Source organism: Vulpes lagopus, chromosome X (genome assembly GCF_018345385.1).
Source record: "Vulpes lagopus strain Blue_001 chromosome X, ASM1834538v1, whole genome shotgun sequence".
Lineage (NCBI taxonomy): Eukaryota > Metazoa > Chordata > Mammalia > Carnivora > Canidae > Vulpes > Vulpes lagopus.
The window spans coordinates 83,774,690-83,801,540 of NC_054848.1; the positions used below are offsets into that span (position 1 = coordinate 83,774,690).

At 39.4% G+C, this 26,851-nt stretch overlaps 1 protein-coding gene across 1 annotated transcript in view; it reads right to left on the reverse strand.

The window, feature by feature from the left end:
* Positions 1-26,851, reverse strand: part of CHRDL1 (chordin like 1) — a 124,686-nt gene that overhangs the window by 77,184 nt on the left and 20,651 nt on the right. The window contains 2 exon segments of the mRNA XM_041741286.1: positions 12,086-12,179; positions 14,146-14,258. Coding sequence (XP_041597220.1) covers positions 12,086-12,179; positions 14,146-14,258 — 207 coding nt within the window.

Sequence of the window (26,851 nt, forward strand, 5' to 3'; positions counted from 1 at the left end):
TTTGGAACAGATTGCAACAACTGACACCCTATGTCTGCCAGTTTCTAAAATCACTTTTAGGGAATAGCTGACAGTGTAAAACTCCAAACGCAAAAATCAGATGAAAATCATTCTAATAAAGACTGTTATTTATCTTAGTGGCTGCAAATAATCTGGTAAACCTTTGGGTCATAGTGATTTTGCATCCAAAACCTGGAGTGAAACCTTTTAGCTCTAGGCAACAGATAGCAAGGATATTTGGTTCCTTCTAGAACATATTGGTTTTAAATTAACAACCCCAAAGTAAAAAACTTGAGAGTTGGCAACTCATCCTAGAAACTATTGTGTCCTCTGCCACAAATAAAGAATTTATCCTTGATATTACCGAGAGGTTTGGTGCCCCACAAGAGCATGGAAAACATAGAGCCTGACTCTCCAGCCTCCCCCTTAAGCCCCCATCCCCCAAAACTCCTCTGGGTACCCAGGCTAGTGGCCCTGGGGTATCCCCCCCATCCATCTCCATGTTCTACCATCAACTCCTGCTCTCTAGATAAGTCATCACTTTCAAAGATAGACCAATGCCTGAATTAAGAAGATAAAACTGGGTGGCTCTGTCCATTAAGCATCTTGGTTTCGGTGCAGGTCGTGATCTCAGAGTCACAGATCGAGCCCTGCGATGGGGTGTGCAGTCTGCTTAAGATTCTCTCTCTCCCTCTCCCTCTGCCTCTCCCCCTTCTCTTTCTCTCTCTCTCCCAAATAAATACATGTATCTTTTTAAAAAATATTTAAAAAATAAAGACAACGAAGCCGTAATAATGATAGCATTTTAGGGGTCAGGCAGCTTGGCAGGGACACAGGGAAGAGAATGGGGGCTGTCGCCCTGCTGGCCGGACAGGCACAGGTGATGGGAAATTGAGGCGATAATCACCTGCTCTGCTTCCTCTGAAAGCAGGTCCTGCTTTAAGAGGCAGCCCCACAACCAGGAAGAACCCTCACTAAAGGGCATTTTACTAAGCCTTTCCTTAAAATACCCTAGATGTGACTCTTAATTCAGATGCAGTTGAAAACAGACTAAGCTGAAAACACTGATTTTATTTCAAACTATGTTGATTGCTTTTCCCTTTGAGAGTTTCATTTGTTTATCAGCAGAAATTCCTGGGCGAATTCCGAGAAATGCCATTCATTTCTTGCCAACAACAAGTCACGGACAATGGGCGGGGAGGAGCAGGGAGCTCCCCCACGGAGGGTCCTTCTTTCTGGACATGATGGCCAGAGGCTCTGAATGTGGAAAGTAGCAGAAGAGGAAGGCTTTAGGTGGGAACTCTGGGAAAGCTGCCTGGCCAGACGGAACACTATGCACATGTCACTTTAGGGCTGGTCCTGGGAAAGTGTCATGCAGTCATGCTGTATCTATGCTCCCCATTATCAGAGAAACTATGCTGTTTTGTTGCCCTTGGCGTGTGCACAGGGTCCTCTCCTCCAAGACCCTGCCCAGCACCGCTCTCGGTAGGCAGCGCTCTTGATCTCCTTTACCAAGATCTTCCCTGGGACCTAAGTGCCATCCCAGTCCAACTGCATCAGAATTAACTGAGGTGCTTGTTTCAAGTGCAGAATACCCACTGCAGCTCACCTGAATCAGAATGTTTAGTGTAAGGCCTGAGAGTGCATTTTATCAAATCTCCCAAGGTAGTCCTTAAACACACAAAAGTTTGAGCCACATTAGTCTGGGGACTTGTTTTAAAAGGGCCTGACACCCTAATGAACTTCTCCAAACTAAGATACTCTATATACTAATAACTTATTGCTATTATATAAATAACTTCTGGAAACTGAATGGCATAATCCAAGAGTTCTTAAAATACATACTAAAGCACACTAATCTTTCAAAGTGCCTTACAAAAAAACCTCAGCTGAATAAGTTTGAAAAAGATTGCATCCCATACACCTGTCTCATAGATTCATAATGTATATTAATATATTAAAGGCTCTGAGAAGTCCTGCATTAAAAGCTACCTATTTAACTTTGTCTTATCCAGAAAGTTTATTTGCCCAGAAACTTTCAAGTTTACCTGCCTATATAAATGCTTCCTTAGTAGATTCTATTATCATCCCATAAAATTGTGCTCCTGGAGACAAACTTTAACCCAGAAGAGTGACTGTAATGGTGGAGGTTTCCTAAATACAGAAAACAAATGAAAGATTTCTTTGGGACAAATGGAGCTTCTCAGTATCCCTCAACAAAGTGTCACCTTCTTTACCTTTCTCTGGGGCAAGCTTTGCTTAATGTCCACTGAAATAGAGGGGTTCTACTCTACCATGAAGCAAAGGCATAGTTATCCGAAAAGTCTTGTTCTTATATGATATGGCTTCTAACATGCTGGCAGGAAATCAAATTCTTTTTCTAATTATTTACTTCTTAGAGAAGGAGAGAGAGAGAGAGAGAGAGAGAGAGAGAGAGAGAGAGAGCAGGGAGGAGCAGTGGGAGAAAGAGAAGCAGACTGAAACGAGCACAGAGTCTGACATGGGACTGGAGCTCACGACCTTGAGATCATGACCTAAGCCAAAATCAAGAGCCGAGTGCTTAACTGACTGAGCCACCCAGGCATCCCCACATTCTTTTTCAAAAACCACTAAATCCCCAGGGTTTACCAGAGACAATGATAACCTCACTTGGCAGGAGGCAAGCTGGGTGCCACTTTTCTGAAGAAGGCTGTAACACTTTGTACTCTGCACAGTGTTCAAGGACTGAGTGCATGAGAAAGATAATAGAAATAAAGCATGGAAGACAGTGAAAGGGTTTAAGATGTAAGAGAGCAGACAGCATAGACATGGAGGGGCTGGTGATTAGCAGTGCATATCTCTGTGGATACCTCTCAACAATTGGTATAAGAAAACTAACAACAACAGTAATAATAATAAAGTAAAACTCCTGCTATCTGAAGACTAATATTTTAAAATCCTGAGGATTTTGGATAGCTCTGGAGTCAGAAAAGGGTTTTTTGAAAATACATCAATCTTTTGCAGGTAAGGAAATGGCCCCCAACGATCATCTTGCATACTATAATTATTGTAGTTGCCTTAAAGGAAGAAGAGTATGATAGTTGGCTGTTATTTTACTGTTTAAAAGGAATTTACTCTTTTCAATAAAATCCAAGGGGGAGGTGAATAGAGAATTCAGAAAAGAACAAAAGAAGACAGGAGAGAGCAATGGAGATCAGACACAGAGGATGGCAACAGCAGCACTTAGCAGCCATGAAGATGGCCATCACAGATACTCAAAGAGATGAACCAAAAGAAGATGAGGTGGCTGAAAATCAGACAAGATTCCTCGGTAAGGTACAAAGATAATTACCATATGACACAGAAATCCGACTCCTAGGGAGATACCCCAAATAATTTAAAACATGCCACAGAAAAACCTGCACACAAATGTTAACAGAAGCAGCGCTAGTCACAATAGCCAAAAAGTGGAAACAACCCAAATGTCCATGAGCTACTGAATTAATGTGGCATGTCCATACAGTGGAATATTATGTAGCCCTTAAAAAGAATGAAATGCAGATACATGTGACATGAATAAATCTTGAAAATATTATGCTGAGTGAAAGAAGCCAAAGGCAAAAGGATACATACATACTCCATGATTTTATTCACATAAAATGTCCAGAAAAGGACAAATCCATAGAAGCAGAAAGCAGATTAGTGGTTACTCAGGGCTGGTGGAGGAAGGGAATATACTGTTTAATTGGCACAGGGTTTCCCTTTGGGGTGGTGAAAATTTTCAGGAACTACATCACTGGTGATAGTTGCACAACATTTTGATTGTTCCTAAGGCCACTGAGTCATATACTCTGAAATCATGTTAGGTCATGCGTACCTTACTACCTTACCACAACAGAAATTAAAGAAATCCCCCCTTGTTTTTTTTTTTTTAACCACTGGAGAGAGCAAAACAGGCCTGTTTACTTGATTGTTGTAACAGTAAAAGTCACAGACATGGACACAGTCATAGAACAAGAAGGGGAACATACTGTGTAGTTAGGCCAGTGATTAAAGGCCAAAAACCAGAATCAGAGTGGTCGAGCGACCAGCAAGCCTCACTGGAAATTGTCGAAGGCTAAATGATGTATATCTACCTCATCTTATGGAGGCGATTTCCCCTATGGTATAGATTTGTGTCATCCTAACTTGTCCAAACTCAAGTGGTAAATAAGAGAACACTATTGGTATAAAGTAGAAACTGCATTGGTTCATACATGATTTTTCCCAGCACATTATTATTTATCCCAGTACATTACTCTATTGAGGGATAGCAGCTGAAGGCCACGTACATGAACTCAACTGAAACTGGCAAACCATGAAAAGATACAGTACTCTCTCTAATTCCCATTCACACCCCACCCCCCATTCTTTGTCTTGGCTGAGTTTGGCCATACGCTCTGTTCTATAAGTGCTGATAATGTGATTCTTTCTGATCTCTGGGCATTTCTCTCCTATCTTTACAACTCAGCAGCTTCAACCCTTCCTGATTCCCTCTTCCCTCAAGCTAGTGTTGCCATCTTATTTTATTTTTTTAAAAGATTTTATTGATTTACTCATGAGAGACACACACAGAGAGGCAGAAACAAAGGCAGAAGGAGAAGCAGGCTCCCTGCAGGGAGCCTGATGCGGGACTTGATCCCAGGATCCCGGGATCACGACCTGAGCCAAAGGCAGATGCTCAACCACTGACACCCAGGTGCCGCTAAAAAAGAAGATGAGGTGTATCACCATTTGAAAAGGTGAAGTCTGCACTTAATGTAATTTTATTTTATTTATTAGATATCTAAGATACATTCTTAAATCATGCTGGCTTTTTATTAGTATAGTTCATTTTTAAAGATTTTATTATTTATTTGAGAGAGAGAGAGAGTAGAGCAAGTGAATGAGTGAAAAAGAGCACAAATGGGGAGAGAGGCAGAGGGAGAGTGAGAAGTAGGCTCCCTACTTCTTTACAAAGTTGTATAAATTTCCAGTTATTTCTCCAATCTTGTTTGTTCCTTAAGCCTTGTTACGTTTCAGTGTGTGATTTTGCAGAATGTGAGGATTTTCAGAAACGCATATATTGCAGCCACTCTGGAAAACAGTATGGAGGTTCCTCAAAAAATTAAAAATAGTGGTGCCTGGGTAGTTCAGTCGGTCAAGCATCTGCTTTTCAGCTCAGGTCATGATCATAGCATCCTGGGATCGAGTCCCACATCGGATTGCCTGCACAGCAGGGAGTCTGCTTCTCCCTCCCCCTGCTCTTGTGCTCTCACTCACTCTCTTTCTCTCTTTCCCAAATACATAAATACAATATTTTTTAAAGGTTAAAAATAGAACTACCTTACCATCCAACAATTGCACTACTAGGTATTTACCCAAAAGGATACTATAAAAATGCAATTCAAAGAGATACATGCACCCTGATGTTCATAGCAGCCTCATCAACAATAGCCAAATTATGGAAAGAGCCTAAATGGCCACTGACTTATGGATGAATAAAGAAGATTTGGGGGATACACACACACACACATATGTATATATATGTAATATATTATATTATATGTTGCACAGGGCAATATTGTACATTGCAACAATGTGGATAGAGCTAGAGAGTATTATGCTAAGCAAAATAAGTCAGAGAAAGACAAATACCATATGATTTCACTCGTGTGGAATTTAAGAAACAAAACAAACAAACATGGGATGAGGGAAGAGAGGCAAACCAGAAAATAGACCCTTAACTATAGAGAACAAACTGATAAGTCACCAGACGAGAGGTGGGTGGGAAGACTGGTTAAATGGGTGATGGGGATTAAGGATGGCTTGTGACAAGCATGGGATGTTGCACATAAGTGTTAAATCACTAAATTGTACACCTGAAACTAATATTACACTACATGTTAACTAACTGAAATTTAAAACTTATAAAAAGCTTCTTTAAAATGAAGAAATGCGGGCAGCCCGGGTGGCTCAGTGGTTTAGTGCCTGCCTTCAGCCCAAGGCGTGATCCTGGAGACCCAAGATCGAGTCCCGTGTCAGGCTCCCTGCATGGAGCCTGTGCCTGCTTCTCCCTCTGCCTGTGTCTCTGCCTCTCTCTCTCTCTCTTTCTGTGTCTCTCATGAATAAATAAATAAAATATTTTTTAAAAATTAAGAAATGAATAGATCATATTATAGCAGAAATGCCTATATTTGCCAGCTAGCTCACAACCCAACTACTGTCAGGAGACAAGTGACACAGGGCTTCCAGATTCTCCTTACACAAACACACAGATTAGAAAGCATCACTGGAGAGGTCATTTCTTTAATCTCCCTTGAATTTAAAAGTCTGTGGTGAGGGTTGCCTCTTTTGGCAAAACCACACCATCACTGTCCTTAAAACCATTTCACAGAACTACATTTTTCACACCCAGCAAAAAGGGAATGCTGTGGATTAGGTTGCTGGTAAGAGATCAAATCAGATATTTTCGCAACTTTAAAACAGCTCTATAATGACCCAAGAATGTCCAAATACCCCCAAAGGAACCCAAATTTATGAATTCTGAGTGGCAAATTCATTAGGAATGGCCATTTTAAAAAAAAACTTAAGTAGGGGTTTCTGGGTGGCTCTGTCAGCTGAGATTCTTACTCTTGATTTCAGCTCAGGTCTAGATCTCAGGGTTGTGAGTTTGAACCCCACGTTGGGGTCCATGCTGGGAGTGGAGCCTACTTAAAAAAAAATCTTATGTAATATCAGGACTTAGGCTCCTGGTCACTATGAGTCTTTTCATAAAATTGTATACAAAGAACAAAATGAAAGAAGTCATAATCTTTCTCTTCTCCTTCCCCCTTTACCACTCCACTTCTCCAAAAGAGAAGATATAGAATTTCATTCCTATAAATCTCCCATTATCAGGGTCTATAGAGAGTCCTGCTTATAGACTGGGATAGATTTAGTGACCCTTCTGACTTCTGTGCAGTCTTGACTTTTCCATTAAGAATGTTCCAACCTCCATGCAGTACCAGCCTCCTTGGGCTCAGTAGAGCACCCTGTTGTATGTAACCAAGACCTGACCTCTGCCATGGACACTTGAGGAAGTACTGATGAAAAAATTTTCATTTTCTCTTAATGGGGATCAGTGTGGATTTCTCTCTGGGAATTCTGGAAAAGCAGTCTGCAATCTTTGATTCCCATGGTTCAGCAGGAGCTGCAGGAGACAACCTCGAATGCAAGTGGGAACCTTGGAAATGTCTAGGGTACAGAGTTTAGAGAGCAAGAACCAGGAGAAACATAGAAACAAATGGGGGGTGCTGGTTCCTCTGTCTCCTTTGTGGAAGATGAGCTCTAGACATGTCCAGCAGGATCCTCCTACGGAATCCATCTCTGTCCATATAAATGCTCCCTGAAGCCCACGCTGCTATCGGACAGTGTGTAGAGCCCAAACCTTGGGTATATGGCTTCCTTGCTTGTCTTCTCTTTTTAATACAGGACTCGCTCATCATTCTGGCTATAAAGCTCCTATTGTTAAATGAGGACATTTTCATCACGGTGCCTTCCCCTTTGGGTTAAGACAGAAAATTGGAGCCCCTTCCTTTGACCAAACATTCCTGTGGCCCTGAAGGCATGAGTTTCCTCATGCCTAATAACCACTGGGGTGGAAGGAGTACAGAGGAGTCATCACAGCCATTGCCCTGTCTCAAAGCAGAATTGTGACAACTCTATCTCAGATGGGTGGGCATCTTTTTCCTTACAGAAATATGCCTGTACAGAGACTAAAATTCTCTTTAGACATTTATACTAGGATTTAACAGCTACTGTGTCCCACAGTTCATCCTCTTACCAAACTCCACTCTTCTCTGCTATGGTTTAAGGTTTAAACCTGTTTACTCTTGTTTGATCTTCAACAGAAAGAATAGCCAGTTTGCATTCCAGGTCAATATGGCAGGCTGAACACAGGAGAGAATGCCCTGCTCTTTTCTCACCAAAGAGTGAAGGATAAAATGTAAAACTTACACTTTTATAAAAAAATAAGTAATTAAAAGGGTGAGTAAATAAAAAAATGAATGAATAAAACTGCAAAATCATGCTCAGAAACAAAAGACGATTCCTTGTGGAATAAAACACAGAAGGAAGAGCAGAGCAAAGAACGGAGGGCCAAAATCATATGGTCCACTGGCACCTGGGACTGGATACAGACAGTTGGGCCAGAAGACCAGGCAAGAACTATGGCCTCCAAGTGGCTTCTCATGTAAAGATGGGGATGAGGGACACACTCCTCACATGTAACCAGGGGCTGACATAGCTCTTCCCACCTGAGTAGCTCCTTCAAATGGACTACTTGCCCAAGGTATGCAGCTGCAGCTGAGGTCCCAGTCTAAGATCATCATCAGGGACTAGCACTGTATAAGAAAATAGAGATAGGGGGCACCTGGGTGGCTCAGTGGTTGAGCGGCTGCCTTCAGCTCAGGTCATGATCCTGGGGTCCTGGGATCGAGTCCTGATCGGGCTCCCCAAAGGGAGTCTGCTTCTCCCTCTGACTATGTCTCTGCCTCACCGTTTCTCTCATTAATAAATAGATAAAATATTAAAAAAAGAAAAGAAAAGAAAATAGAGGTGGAAATAAACCATCCAGGTATGAAGGAGCCCAAGCTAAGACACTAATATATGACCTGATTCAGAGCTAAGTGAACTACATGGCCTAGAATAACCTTCCCACCAGAAAGGAAGCACATATGCAAGGGAAACCATCCCTCTACACTCAGACAATGAGCTTTTGAACAAAGATTTTAGAAAGCAAGGAGAAACTCAGAAGTAAGAAAAGAAACCCAGGAAAGTCAAGAAACCCAGTTAGAGTGAGAATTTACACCTGAAAAAACACATTGAAACAATCTAAGATGGACTCTAATTAGATAGTTAAATACCTTTAAGAAATAAAGAAAATAAGATCCCAAGAAATACTAACATGGGTCTACTAAATAGCAATATGTAGATATTTTAAAATGTAATCCAAAAACGTGGGGGGGGGGGGAATACAGTTATTGAAAATAAAAGAACAAACAGAACCAGACTGCCTAAAAAGTAGGCATGAAAAGGCTCTAGAAATAATTCATGAATTGGAGGACAGAACTGAAGAATTATTTCATTATGGGGAGTGTACCAGGATGAAAAAAAAATAAAGGACACATTAAGAGACACAGAGGATAGGGACATCTTGGTGGTATAGTTAGGTTTCCAATGCTTGGTTTCAGCTCAGGTCATGATCTCAGGGTCATAAGATTGAGCCCCATGCTCAGCTCAGAGTCTGCTTAAGTTTCCCTCTTCCTCTGCCCCTCCCTGCAATGGTCTCTCTCTTTCTAAAATAAATACATTTTTTAAAAAGAGAGAGAGACACACACAGAGGATAAGTTAAATGAGCTGCAAAAATATATGCCAAAGGCAACTTTGAAAATGAGAAAAAAAAGGCAAGGTGTAATTTTCAGAAAACCAGTGAGTAAAAATTGAAAAGAAATTTGTGTCCTTTGGCTGAAAAAATTATGTACTGAACAGGCATAAAAATAAATGACATATCTGTACACCTTATCGTGTACACCAAAGAAAAAGAGGAAACCATAAAAGCTAGAAGAAGGAGAAAATGAGTTACCTACAAAAGAACTACAATCAAACAGCAGACTTCTTATCCACAAATGGAGGAAGTCAACAGACCATTTGTTAGTATCTTCAAAATGCTAAGGGAAAACAAGCATGCACCTATAATTTTATACCCAGCCAAATTATCACTCAAGGATGAGGGCAAAATAAAGACATTTTTGCATATTAAGGATTAAGGAACCTTGGTACCACTGCTCAAAGAAAGAACTGGTAAAGGTTAGAGAGTTAACAAGAAGGAAAGTGAATTCACAAGGACATGACCTGCAAGGACAAGAAGGAAAAGAAAATGAACACCTCCTTTCTATAGTTCACAAAATTGGCTTTATTTAATTCTTAAAGGCAACTCTCTTTTTTCTGCTATTTATGACCTCAATTCCTTTAACGCTTTCTTCTTCACTCAGAAAACCTGCTGGCTTATACTTTTCCTTTTTCTTAAAATTTGCTTCCTATTCTGTAGTTGGGGTAGGTGATAGCCATAATGCACTGTACACTCTTCTACCCTGTGATTCGCATCTGGGTCACTTCCTTCCCAGGAAAGAACAATATCTTCATAGTTTAGATAAATTTCTATGGCATTAGAGCACTTTTGGCGACTTATGGGGGGAAAAAGGTAGAAAAAAATCTCCAGATTGGCCTTTTTAATCAGAAATTTCACTCCCATCTACCAAATCCTTCCTTCATAATCCCGTTTATTTTTTTTAAGATTTTATTTATTTATTCAGGAGAGAGGCAGAGACAAAGGCAGAGGGAGAAGCAGGCTCCTCACAGGAGGCCCAATGTGGGACTCGATCCCCAGCCTGGGATCATGCCCTGAGCCAAAGGCAGACGCTCAACCGCTGAGCCACCCGGGCATCCCCATAATCCAGTTTAATTAGAAGAAACAAAGAAACACATATAAAAATAGTAAGCCTTATTTGGGGATTTATTCCAAAAGCCAACTTTCAGGTAGATCTTATGCCAAATCAGTCTCTTACATCTTAAAGCATATACTATCATCACCAATATTCAGAATGATAAATGTGACATGGCATGATCTTTTGCCAGCTGGGAAAAAGAACCCCCTGTGTTCAGCAGAGTGTATTTATTGATGCAGGAGAGTATAGTTCACAAAGGTAGTGACCAAAATGGTTTGGGGTCTTCTTCTCCATTAAACACCTCCATTCCCTGGGATGCCAAGGTGGCTCAAGTGGTTGACCATCTGCCTTTGGCTCAGCTCATGATTCTGGGGTCCTGGGATCAAGTCCTGCAACCGGCTCCCCACAGGAAGCCTGCTTCTCCTTCTGCCTATATCTTTGCCTCTCTCTCTGTGTCTCTCATGAATAAATAAAATACTTAAAAAATAAAAAAGTAAACACCCCCATTTCTGTAACTGAAATGTTAGCCAAATTTTCACTGAATTTTATTCCTGGCCCCATTCCTATCATTGCTACCTGGACACTTTTCGTTTCTCTAAGTTCTGGAGGTTCCTTACTACTTAAAAAAGTACCACCAATGCCCCAGACTAGTGGTTCTTCATGTTTTTAGGGCCATCTACACCCCCTTAACAAATACCGATAAAGCTATGGAACTTCTCTAAAGGAATTTACATGTATACATAGTTACACCAAAAACAAAACAATTTTAAAGGGTTCAATGACCCCATAAAATCCACCCACAGACTTCAGCTCAAGAATCTTCATCCTAGAGGGAAACAAGATCAACTTACAGGAGTATAAGGCTTCTACTACCCAGATCCTGAGGCTGTCACTTAGCTTTTCCTAGGGCCATGGTCCAGCCCTCAGACATTCTCTTAATCATTCCACGCTTGCATGCCTCTGGTGTGGGAGCCAGGCCCCAGTCAGACGTGAACAAAGTGTCATTGAGGGAGCCCCTGCCTCAGACACACACTCTAGCCGCAAACCATCAAAGTAGATGTCCTAACAGCCTTGTGAAAAAGTCTCTGCCCGCCTTCCCCTGGGATTTGCTCTTAACAATGTGTACATAATAACTGTGAAGTCTGGAGAAGGTGACTATTCAGCGGGCAAGCAGCTTTATACTATCATAAACCTTACTGGTTCAGCTCCTTTGATTTATGCAATCCCAGTACTAATTGCTTAAGACACGTGCCACCATGCTACAACTCCCCTGGTGCCAGCTGCCTATGGCAAGAAGAGGCTCTTTATGGCACAGACTCTCTGGGCCACAATTCCCTTCCCCCAGCTGACATCCACCTTCAAGTGATTAAAAGCCCAATGAAAATCTGTTACTGGGTGACGAATAACTTATTAGAGCCTAGAATATGCCCCACTTGGGCTATAAACAGTATTTAGGGGCCAGCGCAGGCTGCCTAAAAGTGTCCTATTGTAATTTCTGTCTGGAAGTTTCTGTTCTGGGGAATTAGGCAGATGGAGTGGGTTGGGTGGAAGTGGGAGGAAGGAGAACCACAGCTGGGAAAGAAAGAGGAAATCCAGTTTACCTGGGCAGCGTGGGCAGCACAGATGAGGAATATGCACGGGGGACAGGCAATGAAGGCTTGGACATCTGACTCGGCTACAGAGTACATTCCCATTCTGGAAGAGAAGGGGCAAACCATGAAAAAAACGTTAAGGTCTTTCACAGGTCACCTGTGCTCATGCCCTTTTGGGAAATAGTCATGCAGGGACTCACCCAGACAAGGAATGATGCACTCCCAAGAAGCTGAATGAAATCAGCATTTTCTTCCCTTTTCGCATCACTAGTCCCTCTGCTGGATTGGTTGATAGTTTACTGGCATATTTTTCTAAAGCTGGGGTCACTCTTGCTCCAGTTATCAAAGCCTCTCACCAATTGTGGCAGGCACCTCCTGGCCTGCTTATGTAGTGTTTTCACCATTTCCTGGTCCAGCTGCACATTGACAGGTGCCTAGTCTAATTACACAATCACTTGCCTGATGCCATGGGAAGGAAGGGACAATGAGTGGTGGGTCCTCTGAGCTGCTAGCCACCCCTGGGCAAGGAGACATCACTGGCACATGAGTCCTGGATTCCATATAACTCTGCCTTGGTCCAGCAGGCTGGGCTGCCTTCTCTCCTCATTTTCCATTTCAGTCATAAGCTTTCTGAGAACAGGTTAGGGTTTGGAATTGGGTTGATTACCTAGTATGCCTGGGCAGGGTGACTGACTGGGTCCCTGCCTGATTTACAATTACAAGATCCCCAGCTCTGACAGCTCTCAACCATTGCTAGATCAAAGGAAACCTTTGGAAATAAATTTATCATTAGCATTTCCATCCATAATTCATTCCAAACAAGGGTGACTTGCATCTATCATGTGCTTGTGGGGGAAGAGGGTGACAAAGAGGATAGGGAAAGAGAAGATGCCTAGCACTTGAGCTGTCGGCCCTGGGATCATATTAACATTTTCACAGCCCTGCAGACAGCAAAGCTCAGCCCCCAAGGGTTAGCTGTCCATTTCCAGCATGTTGGGTCAAGAATCTGACACAATCATGTCATACCAGGCAGCTAATCTGTCTCCAGATGCTCTATTTACTACCTACCCTAGCCATTTAAAGAGGCAGGCTTCTTTTATACAAATCTGAATTACCATACCCTAAACCTCTTTCTTTTCTCCTAGAACACGTTTTTTGGATTGTTGCATTTGGAAACACCACAGAGCCTCCTTATGTGCCACTCTCATCAGAGCCAAGTAGTATCATCTTCAAGTGAAATCAACAAAGCACATCAGAAACCACTCCTGGCTGGGGCCTACACCAATGCCTCCTTAAGGCTTTAAACTGAATTCTGCTCTAGAGTTAACAAATTAATAAAAATAATAGCCATAATGATAGTGAGGATGATGACACTGACAGCAGTTGACATCTCTTAAATGTTGACTCTGACCAAGCCCATTTTCAAGTAGCTGAATTGTATTAGTGAATTTAATCCTTACCACAGTCATATGAAATACACAGTATCATTATCTTGTGATGATAATGAAAACTCCTTCAAAATTGGGTTTTGAAGAAAAAGAAGCTGAAGGGAACTTAGAGAGTTTAGGTAACTTGTCCGAGGTAAAAGGGCTCACAGGTGGCAGAGCCAGAGTTGGAAACATGGTCTGTCTTTACTCCGAGCCCAATATTCTGTGTAAATGGCAAAAGAAATCTGGCTTGCAAGTGACTGCTTCTGTTCTACCTGGGCACTAAGGAGGAGTTATAGTTTGGAATTCCACAAGGTCTCAAGTGAGAGGCCAGTACTAAAAACTCTTTGTTTCCCCATTCCCACTATCAAACTATTCTACATTCTCCCACCACGTCCCATATCATCTGCCTAAGAGACCATAAATATACGTCCCTAGAAAATACTCAGAGATCCCCCACACACACACACACAAATCCAACCAAAAGGCACCAAGGGAAAAATTAGTCAGGAGACGTATATTTCTCCTTATAAGCTGCTTCCTAACTCCTCTTAGGCTTTAACCATGCCTGCTTCCTAGCAAACCCGGGCATTGGAAGTACCCAATGCATGATGAGGAGCAAAATTGGGTATGGCACTGTACCTCTGAGCAGATGCAGTTCACACAATAAACCAACCCATAAGGTTCCAGGTAAGGATGCCATCTCTCACCCACTCTGTACTTCTTGTCTTGAAACACACAATATGTCTCTGAATCTGCAAGGAAGGAGATGGAGAGTATGACTGTTAGACACCATGGACAAAGTCATTAAACCCAAAGGCAATCACACATTCTACCTGGTTTAGTGTATATCAGGAGCAGAGGCATAGGGAATATTGACAGAAGCTCTCCTATGGGCTCAGGCTTTTAAGTGCTGTGCTTATTTGATCCTACCATGATCCAGTAAGGTTGGCAGCACTGTTAGTATCATTTCATAGATGAGGGAAATCAAGAGTCATATAACCAGTAAGTAACTGACAGGAGATTCAGACCCAGCTTTGCCCGAGTGAAGCACAGATCTTGGTTACTGCTCTGTTAAAACAGTAGGATAAGGGAGCCTGTCATGTGTCCTTCCTGAAAGAAGTTGTACTCCTTTGCTTTTGAAATGCAAGCGAACATCCGAAATGCTGATCAATCCTTCTCAGAGTTGCCCAGAGGTGGTGTAGGAGTAATGAACTAAAAACATTATGTTAAGTTCCTGTAAATGGCTTTGCCCATGCATGCTAATATCATTAAATCATTAAACAATATTTGGACACTTACTGATTATCAGGCACTCTGATGACTGCTGAGGATAAAATGGTGAGCAAAAATACCCATAGTCCTTGCTTTCTTCCAACTTACAGACTTTTTTTTTATATATAAGCAACTCCCAATTTACTCAAAAGCAATGCCTCCTTCTTCTTTGATGAACAGAGATTTTCATAGCCACAGCTTATCTTGTGCTACAGTTACTTGAGCACATACTATGTTACTTGCATTACTTTTCATGTCTTATTTCTCCATTAAAGTAAAAGTTCCTTAAAAGCAGGCAACATTTATTCTTCACTCTCTGCTAGCAGGCCTAGCATACTGTGGCTGATAAATATAATCAATTAGCAAATGACTGGTAAATGAATTTCCAAACCACATGATTCACCTTTGCATCCCATCCTCATCTACCTCCTGCATCCCATCATACAAGGTCAAAGCAAACCAAGACTGTATCTTGTAGCAAACACATTAGTTTCCCCCACTCTCCAGTACACCATTTCTCTGATGATCCAAATCTTAAAATAAAGGAAAGGCAGATAAGCAAGAAATTGGGAGAAGATATTTCCAACAAATAAAATGTTAGTATCGGGAACCTTTTCTGATCATTTAAATTAATAAGTTAAGGACCAACCAATCCAGTAAAAAGATGATCTATTTATCCAGGACATGAGTAAAAATTTGGGGTAAGAAAAAAGGAAAATAGGCAATAAACATAAAAGATGTTCAACCTCACTAGTAAGGAGAGATGCAGATTAAAACTACACTGAGATCCTTGTCTCAGGTCAATCACTGCTTCAAAGACGCTCAATGTTGTTTTTTTTTTTTTTCCAGCTACTCACAAGATAAATTCCAATTTACTTTTCAAATCTTGATTTTCAACTTCTTCAGAATGATGAACTGTTAGAAAATCTGGGTTTGCATTTTAACTAGCTCTAGCTGTGTGGCATTGAGCAAATTATTGAAACTGTCAATCTCAAAAAAAAGTTAAAAATAGGGGTGCGTGGGTGTCTTGGTCAGTTAAGCATCCAACTCCTGATTTTGGCTCAGGTCATTATCTCAGGGTCATGAGATTGAGCCCCGTGCCAGGGTCTGCACTCAGTGCAGAGTCTGCTTGATATTCTCTCTCTTTCTTCCTCTGCCACTCCCCCCTCTCCTCTCCTCTCCCTCCTCAGAAACAATAAAATTTTAAAATATAAAATAAAAAATAAACTGTCAATCTCAGTTTTCCACATCTGTGGAATATAGATTATCTGTTTCTCAAGCAGAGATTGCAGGATTAAATGAAACTCTCTGTAAATTATAAAGTACTACAAAATGCAGAGCATTATTTTATGTTAACTGATTATTTTCTTTTTAGAAAAGTGATGCATACTTAATGTAGAAAACTGGAATACATTCACAAAGTTCCAAAAAGAATAAAATAATAACGTCAATGTATATATATGAAAAACATGACATAAATTCCTGCAGGAGACAACCACTTGTAATATACTGGTATCTTACAGCCTGTGGGTCGAAGAAAAAATCAAAAGGGAAATTAGAAAACTGTTTGTACTAAGTGAAAATAAAAACACAGGATATCAAAATCAGTGGGGTTCGGCTAAAGAAGTACTTAAAGGGAAATTTATATCACTAAAATACCTATATTAGAAAAGGAGAAAAGTCTCAAACCAACACCTTAAGAAACCAGAAAAACTAGAGCAAAATAATCCAGTGAAATTGAAGACAGAAAATCAACAGAAAAAAAAAGCTGTGAGACCAAACCTGTTTTATAATAAAATTAATAAAATGGATAAGCTTCTTACAACACAAGCAAAGAAAAAGAGAGAAGATGCAAATTCTCAATATTAGGGACAACAGAGGGCATTTTTTAAAATGCATAAAAAAGGAGTATTACAAATAACTTTATGTCACTTAGTTTAGCAACTTAGATGAAACCGATGAATTCATTGAATGACACAAATTACCAAAGCTCAATCTAGAAGAACTATATAACAGGAATATTCCATTTATTTATTTATTTACTTATTTATTTATTTATTTATTTCTGAGAGAGAGCCAGCACATGAGCAGGGGCAGGGGCAGAGGGAGAAGGAGGAAAAGAATCTCAGACCCACTGAGTGTAGAGCCTGAAACACGGGGTGGATCTCAGACCCTGAGATCACGTTCTGAGCTGAAATCAAGAGTTAGAGGCTTAACGGACTAAGCCACCAAGGAGTGCCTCTTATATCTTTTAAAGAACATGAATTAGTAGTAAAAAAAAAACAAAAAAAAAACCTCTGTCACAAAGAAAACTCCAAGGCCAGATAGCTTCAGTGGTGAATTCTATCATTATATCAAATATTTCAGAAAATATGAAGAGGAGAGATTGCTTCCCAACTAAATCACTGATGTAAGCATGACACTGACATGAAAACAAGATTAAAGGTATTACAAGAATGAAAATAGAGGGGCACCTGGGTGGCTCAGTGGTTGAGTATCTACTTTCGACTCAGGTCGTGATCCTGGGGCCCTGGGATCAAGTCTCACACCAGGCTCCCTGAAGGGTGCCTGCTTCTGCCTCTGCCTGTGTCTCTGCCTCTCTCTCTCTGTGTCTCTCACAAATAAATAAATAAAATCTTTTTTTTTTTTAAAAAAAGAAGGAAAATAGAGACCAATATCCCTCCTGAACATAGATACAAACATTTTCAATAAAACTTCAGTAATTTAGACCCAACAATATATAAAAAGGATAATACTTTATGAGCAAGTGGTATTTATCCTGAAAATTAAAGGCTAATTCAACATTCACAATTCAGGCAACATAATTCATCCATAATTCATCACCAATCTGGAGAAGAAAAATCATGTGATCAACACAATAGATGCTGAAAAAGCATTTAACAATTCTACATCAACCTGTGACAGAAACTCTCAGCAAAATAGAAAAGGACCTTTGTCAACCTAATAAGAGCATCTTCCAAAACACCTACAGCTAATATCATATTTAATGGAAAAAGACAATGCTTTCTCCCTAAGATTGAGAGTTATACAAGGATGCCTGCTCCACCACTTTGGAGAGCATAGCCAGTGAAATCAGATAAGAAAAAGAAGGAAAAGGCATACATATTAGAGAATAAAACACAAAACTGATCTAATATTAGATGGTATTAGATGGCTGTCTACAAAGAAAAATCCCAAAATAATCGATTTAGAGTTACTATAAATAGTAAGATTTAGAGTTGCTATACATTCCTCTCTAGTGCACATGGAACTTTCTCCAGAACAGACCACATACTGTACTGGGTCACAAATCAGGTCTCAACCGATACCAAAAGATTGGGATTGTCCCCTGAATATTTTCAGACCACAAGGCTTTCAAACTAGAACTCAATCACAAGAAGAAATTTGGAAGAAACTCAAACACATGAAGGTTCAAGAAGATCCTACTAACAGATGAATGGGTCAACCAGGAAATCAGAGATTTAAAAAGATTCATGGAAACTAATGAAAATGAAGATACAACCGTTCAAAATCTTTGGGATACAGCAAAAGCAATCCTAAGAGGGAAATACATCACAATACAAGCCTTCCTCAAAAAACTGGAAAAAAATACACAAGCTAACCTTGCACCTAAAGGAATTGGAGAAAGAACAGCAAGTAAAATCTACACCAGGCAGAATAAGGGAGATAATAAAGATTCAAGCAGAACTCAATGAAATAGAGACCAGAAGAACTGTAGAACAGATTGACAAAACCAGGAGTTGGTTCTTTGAAAGGATTAATAAAATATAATAAACCACTAGCAGCATTACTAAAAAGAAAGAGAAAAGACAAATTAATAGAATCATAAATGAAAGAGATCACAACCAATACCAAGGAAATACAATTTTAAAAAATGTACTATAAGCAGCTATTTGCCAACAAATTAAGCAATCTAGAAGAAATGGATGCATTTCTGAAAACCACAAATTACCAAAACTGGAACAGGAAGAAATAGAAAACCTGAATAGGCCAATAACCAGTGAGGAAATTGAAGCAGTCATCAAAAACTTCCTGAGACACAAAAGTCCAGGGCCAGATGGCTTTTCAGGAGAATTCTATCAAACATTTAAAGAAGAAACCATACCTATTCTACTAAAGCTGTTTGGAAAGATAGAAAGAGATGGAATACTTCCAAACTCGTTGTATGAGGCCAGCATCACCTTAACTCCAAAACCAGACCCCACCAAAAAGGAGAATGATAGACTAATATCCCTGATGAACATGGATGCAAAAATTGTTAACAAGATACTAGCCAATAGGATCTGACAGTACATTAAGAAGACTATTCACCATGACCAAGTGGGATTTATCCCTACGATGCAAGGTTAGTTCAACACTCGTAAAACAATCAATGTGTTAGATCACATCAACAAGAGAAAAAACAAGAACCATATGATCATCTCAATAGATGCAGAGAAAGCATTTGACAAAATACAGCATCCAATCCTGATCAAAACTCTTCAGAGTGTAGGGATAGAGGGAACATTCCTCAGCATCCTAAAATCTATTTATGAAAAGCCCACAGCAAATATCATTCTCAATGGGGAAACACTGAGAGCCTTTCCCCTAAGGTCAGGAACACGACAGGGATGTCCACTCTCACCACTGGTATTCAACATAGTACTAGAAGTCCTAGCCTCAGCAAACAGGCAACAAAAAGAAAGAAAAGGCATTCAAATTAGCAAAGAAGAAGTCAAATTCTCCCTCTTTGCATATGACATGATACTGTCCATAGAAAACTGAAAGACTCCACTCCAAGATTGCTAGAACTCCCAGAGCAATTCGGCAGTGTGGCAGGATAAAAAATCAATGCACAGAAATCAGTGGCATTTCTACACACTAACAATGAGACTGAAGAAAGAGAAATTAAGGAATCATTCCCATTTAAAATTGCACCCCAGGGCAGCCCTGGTGGCTTAGCGGTTTAGCACCGCCTACAGCCCAGGACCTGATCCTGGAGACCCGGGATCGAGTCCCATGTCGGGTTCCCTGCGTGGAGTCTGCTTGTGTCTCTGTCTCTCTGTCTCATGAATAAATAGATAAAAAATTTTTTTAAAAATTGCACCCCAAGCCATACAGCACCTAGTAATAAACCTAACCAAAGAGGTAAAGGATCCATACCCTACAAACTACGAACACTTCTGAAAGAAATTGAGGAAGACACAAAGAGATGGAAAAATATTCCGTGCTCATGGATTGGAAGAATACATATCACGGACATGTCTATACTACCTAGGGCAATTTACACATTCAATGCAATCCCTATCAAAATACCATGTACTTTCTTCAGACAGTTGGAACAAATAATCTTAAGATTTGTGTGGAATCTAATAGTGAAATGGAATAAAGAGGAAAGGAGAGAAAATGAGTGGGAAATATCAGTGAGGGTGGCAGAACATGAGAGACACCTAACTCTGGGAAACGAACAAGGGGTGGTGGAAAGGGAGGTGGGCGGGGGGTTGAGGTGACTAGGTGACGGGCACTGAGGGAGGCACTTGATGGGATGAGAACTGAGTGTTATGCTATATGTTGGCAAATCAAACTCCAATAAAAAAATATACAAAAAAAAAGATTTGTGTGGAATCATAAAGGCCCCGAATAGCCAGGGGAATATTCAATAAATGGTGCTGGGAATATTGGACAGCCACGTGCAGAAGAATGAAACTGGACCATTCCGTTACATCATACACAAAGATAAACTCAAAATGGATGAAAGATCTAAATGTGAGACAATATTACATCAAAATCCTAGAGGAGAACACAGGCAACACCTCTTTTGAACTTGGCCACAGTAACTTCTTACAAGATACATCTATGAAGGCAAGGGAAACAAAAGGAAAAATGAACTACTGGGACTTAATCAGGATAAAAAGCTTCTGCACAGCAAAAGAAACAGTCAACAAAACTAAAAGACAACCTACAGAATGGGAAAGCATATTTGCAAATCGACATATCAGATAAAGGGCTAGTATCCAAGATCTATAAAGAACTTATTAAACTCAATACCCAAGAAACAAACAATCCAATCATGAAACGGGAAAAAGACATGAACAGAAATTTCACCAAAGAAGATCTACACATGGCCAATAAGCACATGAGAAAGTGCTTCACATCACTGGCCATCAGGGAAATACAAATCAAAACCACAATGAGATACCATGTCACACCAGTGAGAATGGGGAAAATTAACAAGACAGGAAACAAGAAATGTTGGAGAGGATGTGGAGAAAGGGGAACCCTCTTGCACTGCTGGTGGGAATGTGAAGTGGTACAGCCACTCTGGAAAACTGTGTGGAGGTTTGTCAAGGAGTTAAAAATAGAACTATCTTATGACCCAGCAATTACCCTGCTGGGGATTTACCCCAAGGATACAGATGCAATGAAAAACCGAGACACCTGCACCCCAATGTTTATAGCAGCAATGTCCACAATAGCCAAAATGTGGAAGGAGCCTCGGTGTCCTTAGACAGATGAATGGATAAAGATGTGGTCTATATATACAATGGAATATTACTCAACCATTAGAAAGGACAAAAAGCCATCATTTGTTTCGACATGGATGGAACTGGAGGGTATTATGCTGAGTGAAGTAAGTCAATCGGAGAAGGACAATCGTCATATGGTTTCACTCATACGGGGAATATAAGAAATAGTAAAACGGATTACAAGGGCAAGGAGGGAAAATAAGTGGGAAAAGTAGGAAGGGGAGGCGGGCAGGGCAATGGGGTAACTGGGTGATGGGCACTGAGGAGGGCACTTGATGGGATGAGCACTGGGTGTCATATTTTATGTTGGCAAATCAAACTTCAATAAATAATAAATTAAAAAGTTGCTATAAATCATAAGAGAATTCAGCAAGACTACAGAATACAAGGCCAACAGAAAAAAATCCGATCACATTTATATATTCTATAAAGAACAAACAAATTGAAATTTTAAAAATTACCACTTGAAATAGCTCCCTCCAAACATGGAAACACTGAGGTATTTATTAATCCAACAAAATGTGTCCACGATCTGTACTCAGAAATCTACAAGACGATGATAAAAGAAATCAAAGAAGGCTTAAAAATGGATAGGTATGTCTTGTTTGTGAATCAGGAGTCACAATACTGTGAAGATGTCAATTCCCCCCACAGTGATTTATAGATTCAAGGAAACCTAAGACCAAATATTAGCAGGATATTTTGTAAAAATTGGTACACTAATTCAAAAGTTCATGTCGAAAGGCAAAGAATTAGAATAGCCAAAACAATTCTGACCAAGAAAGATTTGGGAGGACATATATGATGTGATTTCAAGACTTAATGTAAAATCATAGTTTTCAAGGCCATGTGTTTTTGGCAAAAGGTTAGACAAATATACCAACAGAACAGAATGATAAGTCAAAATATAGACCCACACTTATGTATTCAATTGATTTTCAACCAGGGTGCAAAGACCATTCAACGGAGAAACAGACTTCTTGAACAAATGCTGCTGGAACATTTGGACAGTCATGTACAAAACATGAACTAAAATGAATCTGTAACTCAAACCATATACAAAAATTAATTCAAGATGGATCATAGATAGACTTTCATGTAAACTTTCATATTTCAAAACTTTTAGAAGAGGGATGCCTGGGTGGCTCAGTGGTTGAGTGTCTGTCTTTGGCTCAGGGTGTGATCCCAAGGTCCGGGATCGAGTCCCACATTGGGCTCCTTTCGGGGACCCTGCTTCTCCCTCTGCCTGTGTCTCGGCCTCTCTCTATATGTATCTCTCATGAATAAATAAAATCTTTAAAGAAAAAAAATAAATAAAACTTCTAGAAGAAATTATTGAAGGCTATCTTTGTGATATTGGGTTAGGCAAAGATTTCTAAGATATGACACCAAAACCACAATACATAAAAGAAATAGAAAATAGAACCTTGTTAAAATTAAGAACTTCTGTTTTTGAAAGAGTGTTGAGAGGCTCCGGGGTGGCTCAGCTGGTTAAGCCTCTGCCTTCCACTCAGGTCATGATCTTAGGGTACCGGTATCGGGCCCTGAGTGGCTCCCCGCTCAGCAGGGAATCTGCTTCTCTCTCTCCCTCTGCCCCTACCCCTGTTTGTGCACACACACACACTCTCTCTCTCTAAAATAAATAAAATCTTTTTTTAGAAAAAGAGCATAGAGAATAAAAAGTAAATCCATGGTTGAGAGAAATTATTTGCAAATCATATTTCTAATTAAAGGCTTTTATCTAGAATGTGTAAAGAAATCTCAAAACTTAAGGATAAGGAAACAATCCAATTTTTAAAATGGGAATACAATTTGAAGGCATTTTACCAAGGAGTATATACAGATATCAAACATATAGTTAATCAGCAGAGAAATGCAACTTGAAGCCACGATGTGATATCATCACCCACCTATCAGAATGGCTAAACTCAAAAAACCTAAACCATGCTAAGTACTGGTGAGGATGTGAAACAACTGGGACTCTCCTCATATTTGCTGGTGGAAATGCAAAACTGTAAAGCCACACTGGAAACAAGCTGGCAGTTTCTTACTTAACACTTACTTATTACACAACTCAACAATGTCACTCCTAGGTATTTTTCTGAGTGAAATAAAAACATATATGCAGTTCATGAAAACCCTGGCACTTTAGTCAGCTAATGCAGGTTTTAAAAACTGATTAGTGAAATATTGTTGACACAGTGTCACTAAGCTGCATGCAAATTCCCCCCAAATCCTGTTAAAATCTACAACAAGAAAGTGATCATCATAACAGAAAAAAAAAAAACATATATTAACACAAAAACGTATACCTATGTGTTTAGAATGGCTCTTTTCATTATCCACAAAACCTAAAGCAACTAGAATGTCCTTCAACTCATGAATTTATAAACATCCACACAATGGAATATTAGCAATAAAAAGAAATGAAAGCCGGAAGCACACAAACATAGATGAATCTCAAAGGCATTATGCTAAATGAATAAAGCCAGACTGAAAGTCCACATGTGGTATGATTCCACTTCTTTTGATTCTGGAAAAGGCAAAACTGCAGAGAGAGAAAACAGATCCATAGTTATCTAGGCCCGGGGAGGGGGTAAGAATCTTAACTACAAAGGGGCGCAGAGGAAATGTGGATGATGGAGCCATTTTTGTATCTTGATTATGGTGGTGTCTACCTGGCAGAATGCCTCTGTCAAAAGTCAGAAAACTGCACCCTACAAAAAGGGTGAATTTTGTTGCATGTAAGTCATACCTTAATAAAACAAAAGAAATATAGAGAGGAATGAGAAATCACATATTAATTCCACTACCAGAAGATCACCACTTTTAACATTTTCAGAAGATCACTCCTACTCTTTTTTCTTTTTTTTTTTTTTAGTTAATAGACTTTATTTCTTACACCAGTTTGAAGTCTACAAAAAAAATTAAGCAGAAAGTACAGAGGGTTCCCATATGGCCTCTCTTGACCCCACCCCCAACTCCCTTGTTATTAACATCTTACATTGACAGTGGTACCTTTGTTACAATTAATGAACCACTAGTGATATATTAACTAAAGCACGTGCTTTATGTGAGCATGCACTTTGTTTTGCGTAGTTGTATGTGTTATGACAGATGCATGATGATATATAGTGACTTTTATGGTATCATACAGAATAGCTTCAGTGCCCTAAATATCCCCTGTATTCTGTCTGTTCATCTCCCCCATCCCCCCAACTCCTGAAAGTCAGTGATTTTTTTTTTTTTTACTGTCTTTATAGTCTCATCTTTTCAAGATGTCATATGGTTGGAATCACAGGATGTGAAGTCTTTTTAACCTTGCTTCTTGCACTTAGAAATATGCATTTACAGTTCCTCCTTGTCTTTGCATTACTTAACAGCTCATTTATTTTGTCACTGAGTAATATTCTGTTGTATGGGCGTACAGCTTATTTACCAATTCACCTACTGAAGGGCATCCTGGTTGCTTCCAATTATTGGAAACTATGAATAAAGCTGCTATAAACATATGTGTACACGTTTCATGTGGACATGGTTTCAACTCATTTGGATAATGCCTAGGAGTATGGCTGCTAGATTACATAGTGAAGCAATGCTTTGCTTTGTAGGAAACTTTGAAACTGTCTTCCAAGGTGATTATACCATTTTACATTCCCACCAGCAATGAATGACAGGTCCTGCTGCTCCATATCCTTACAAGTATTTTTGGTGTTCTCTGTATTTCTGGTATCAGCCATTCTGATGGGTGTGGTGACTTAATTTGTAATTTCCTAATGACATATGATGGGGAGCATCTTTCCATATACTTATTTACGACCTGTATATATATATATATATAAGAAGATATTCTTTGGTGAGGTGTCTGTTTAGCTCTTCGTTTATTTATTAATTGGCTTGGTCAATTCCTTTTCTTTTTTGTGTGAGATTTAAGAGTTCTTTGCATATTTTAGACACAAGTCCTCTACCAGATACGTGTGTTGCTAGTATTTTCCCTCTGTCTGTGGCTTGTATTTCCATTTGCTCAACAGTGTTTTTTTGCAGAGCAGAACTTATTACTTTTAATGAAGTCTGATTTATCAATTTTTTTCTGTCATGGAGTGTGCTTCTGGTGTTGTGTTTAAAAGCTCACTACCAAACCCAAGGTCACCTAGATTTTCTCACATGTTATCTTTTAGAAGTTTTATATTTATGTATTTTATATTTAGACATTTGATCTATTTCAAGTGATTTTGGGGAAAGTTTTAAGGTCGGTGTCTACATTCATTTTTTTGCATGTGGGTATCTAGTTCTTCTGGTACCATTTGTTGAAAAGATTACCCTTTTTCCAATGAAATGTCACTGCTCCTTTTGTCAGAAATCAGTTCACTATATTTGTGTGGGTATATTTCTGGCTATTACATACGAGTTGGGTAGTGTCAGTCCTCAAACTCATTGTGTTTCAATATTGTGTAGGAAACTCTGGGTCTTTTGCCTTCTCGCTGAAACTTTACAATCACTTCATTTATTTCCACAAAGTAAATTGCTGGGATTGTGATTGGTATTATATAGAATCTACATATCAACTTGGGAAGAACTGGCATCTTGACCATATTGGGTCTTCCTATCCATGAATATGGTATATCTTTCCATTTATTTGATTTCTTTCCTGATAATTTTATCGTTTTCCTTAGAGATCTTGTAAACATTTTACTAGATTTATACCTAAGTATTTTTTTTTTTTTGGTGCTAATGTAAATGGCATTGTGTTTTTAATTACAAATTCCAATAGTTCATTGCTGATATATAGGAAAGCAACTGACTTTTCCTTATTAATCTTGTATCCTTCAACTTTACTATGATTGCTTATTAAATTAAGGAGGGTTTTTTATTGATTCCTTAGGACTTTTTACATAGATGATCATTTCATCTATAAACAAAGGTAGATTTATTTCTTCCTTCTAAACCTTTACACCCTTTGTTTCCATTTCCCATCTTATTGCATTAGCTAGGATTTCAAGTACAATGTTGAATTGGAGTTGTCAAAGGAGACATCATTGCCTTGTTCCTGATCTTAAGGGGAAAGCACCTAACTTTTCTCCATTGAGTGTGGTGTTAGTCATAGATTATTTTCATAGATGTGCTTTATGAAGTTGAAGAAATTTCCCTGTATTCCTGGTTTGCCGGATAGTGCTGGATTTCATCAAATGCCTTTTATTCATCTATTGATATAATCATGTGATTTTTCTTCTTTAGCCTGTTGATGTGATAGGTTACATTAATTGAGTTTTGAATGCTGAAACAGCCTAGTATGCTTGAAATAAATTCCATAACTTGTGGATTTTTCAAACATCGTTGGATTCAATTTGCTAATGTTTTGCTGAGGATTTTTGCATAAGAGATATTGACCTGTAGTTTTCATTTCTTGTGACATCTCTTCCTGGTTTGAGTATTAGGTTAATGTTGGCCTCATAGAATGTGTTAAGTGGTATTCTTCCTGCTTCTATCTTTTAATCCAGACTGAAGAGTGTCAGGATTATTTCTTCCTTAGATATTTGGTCAATTTC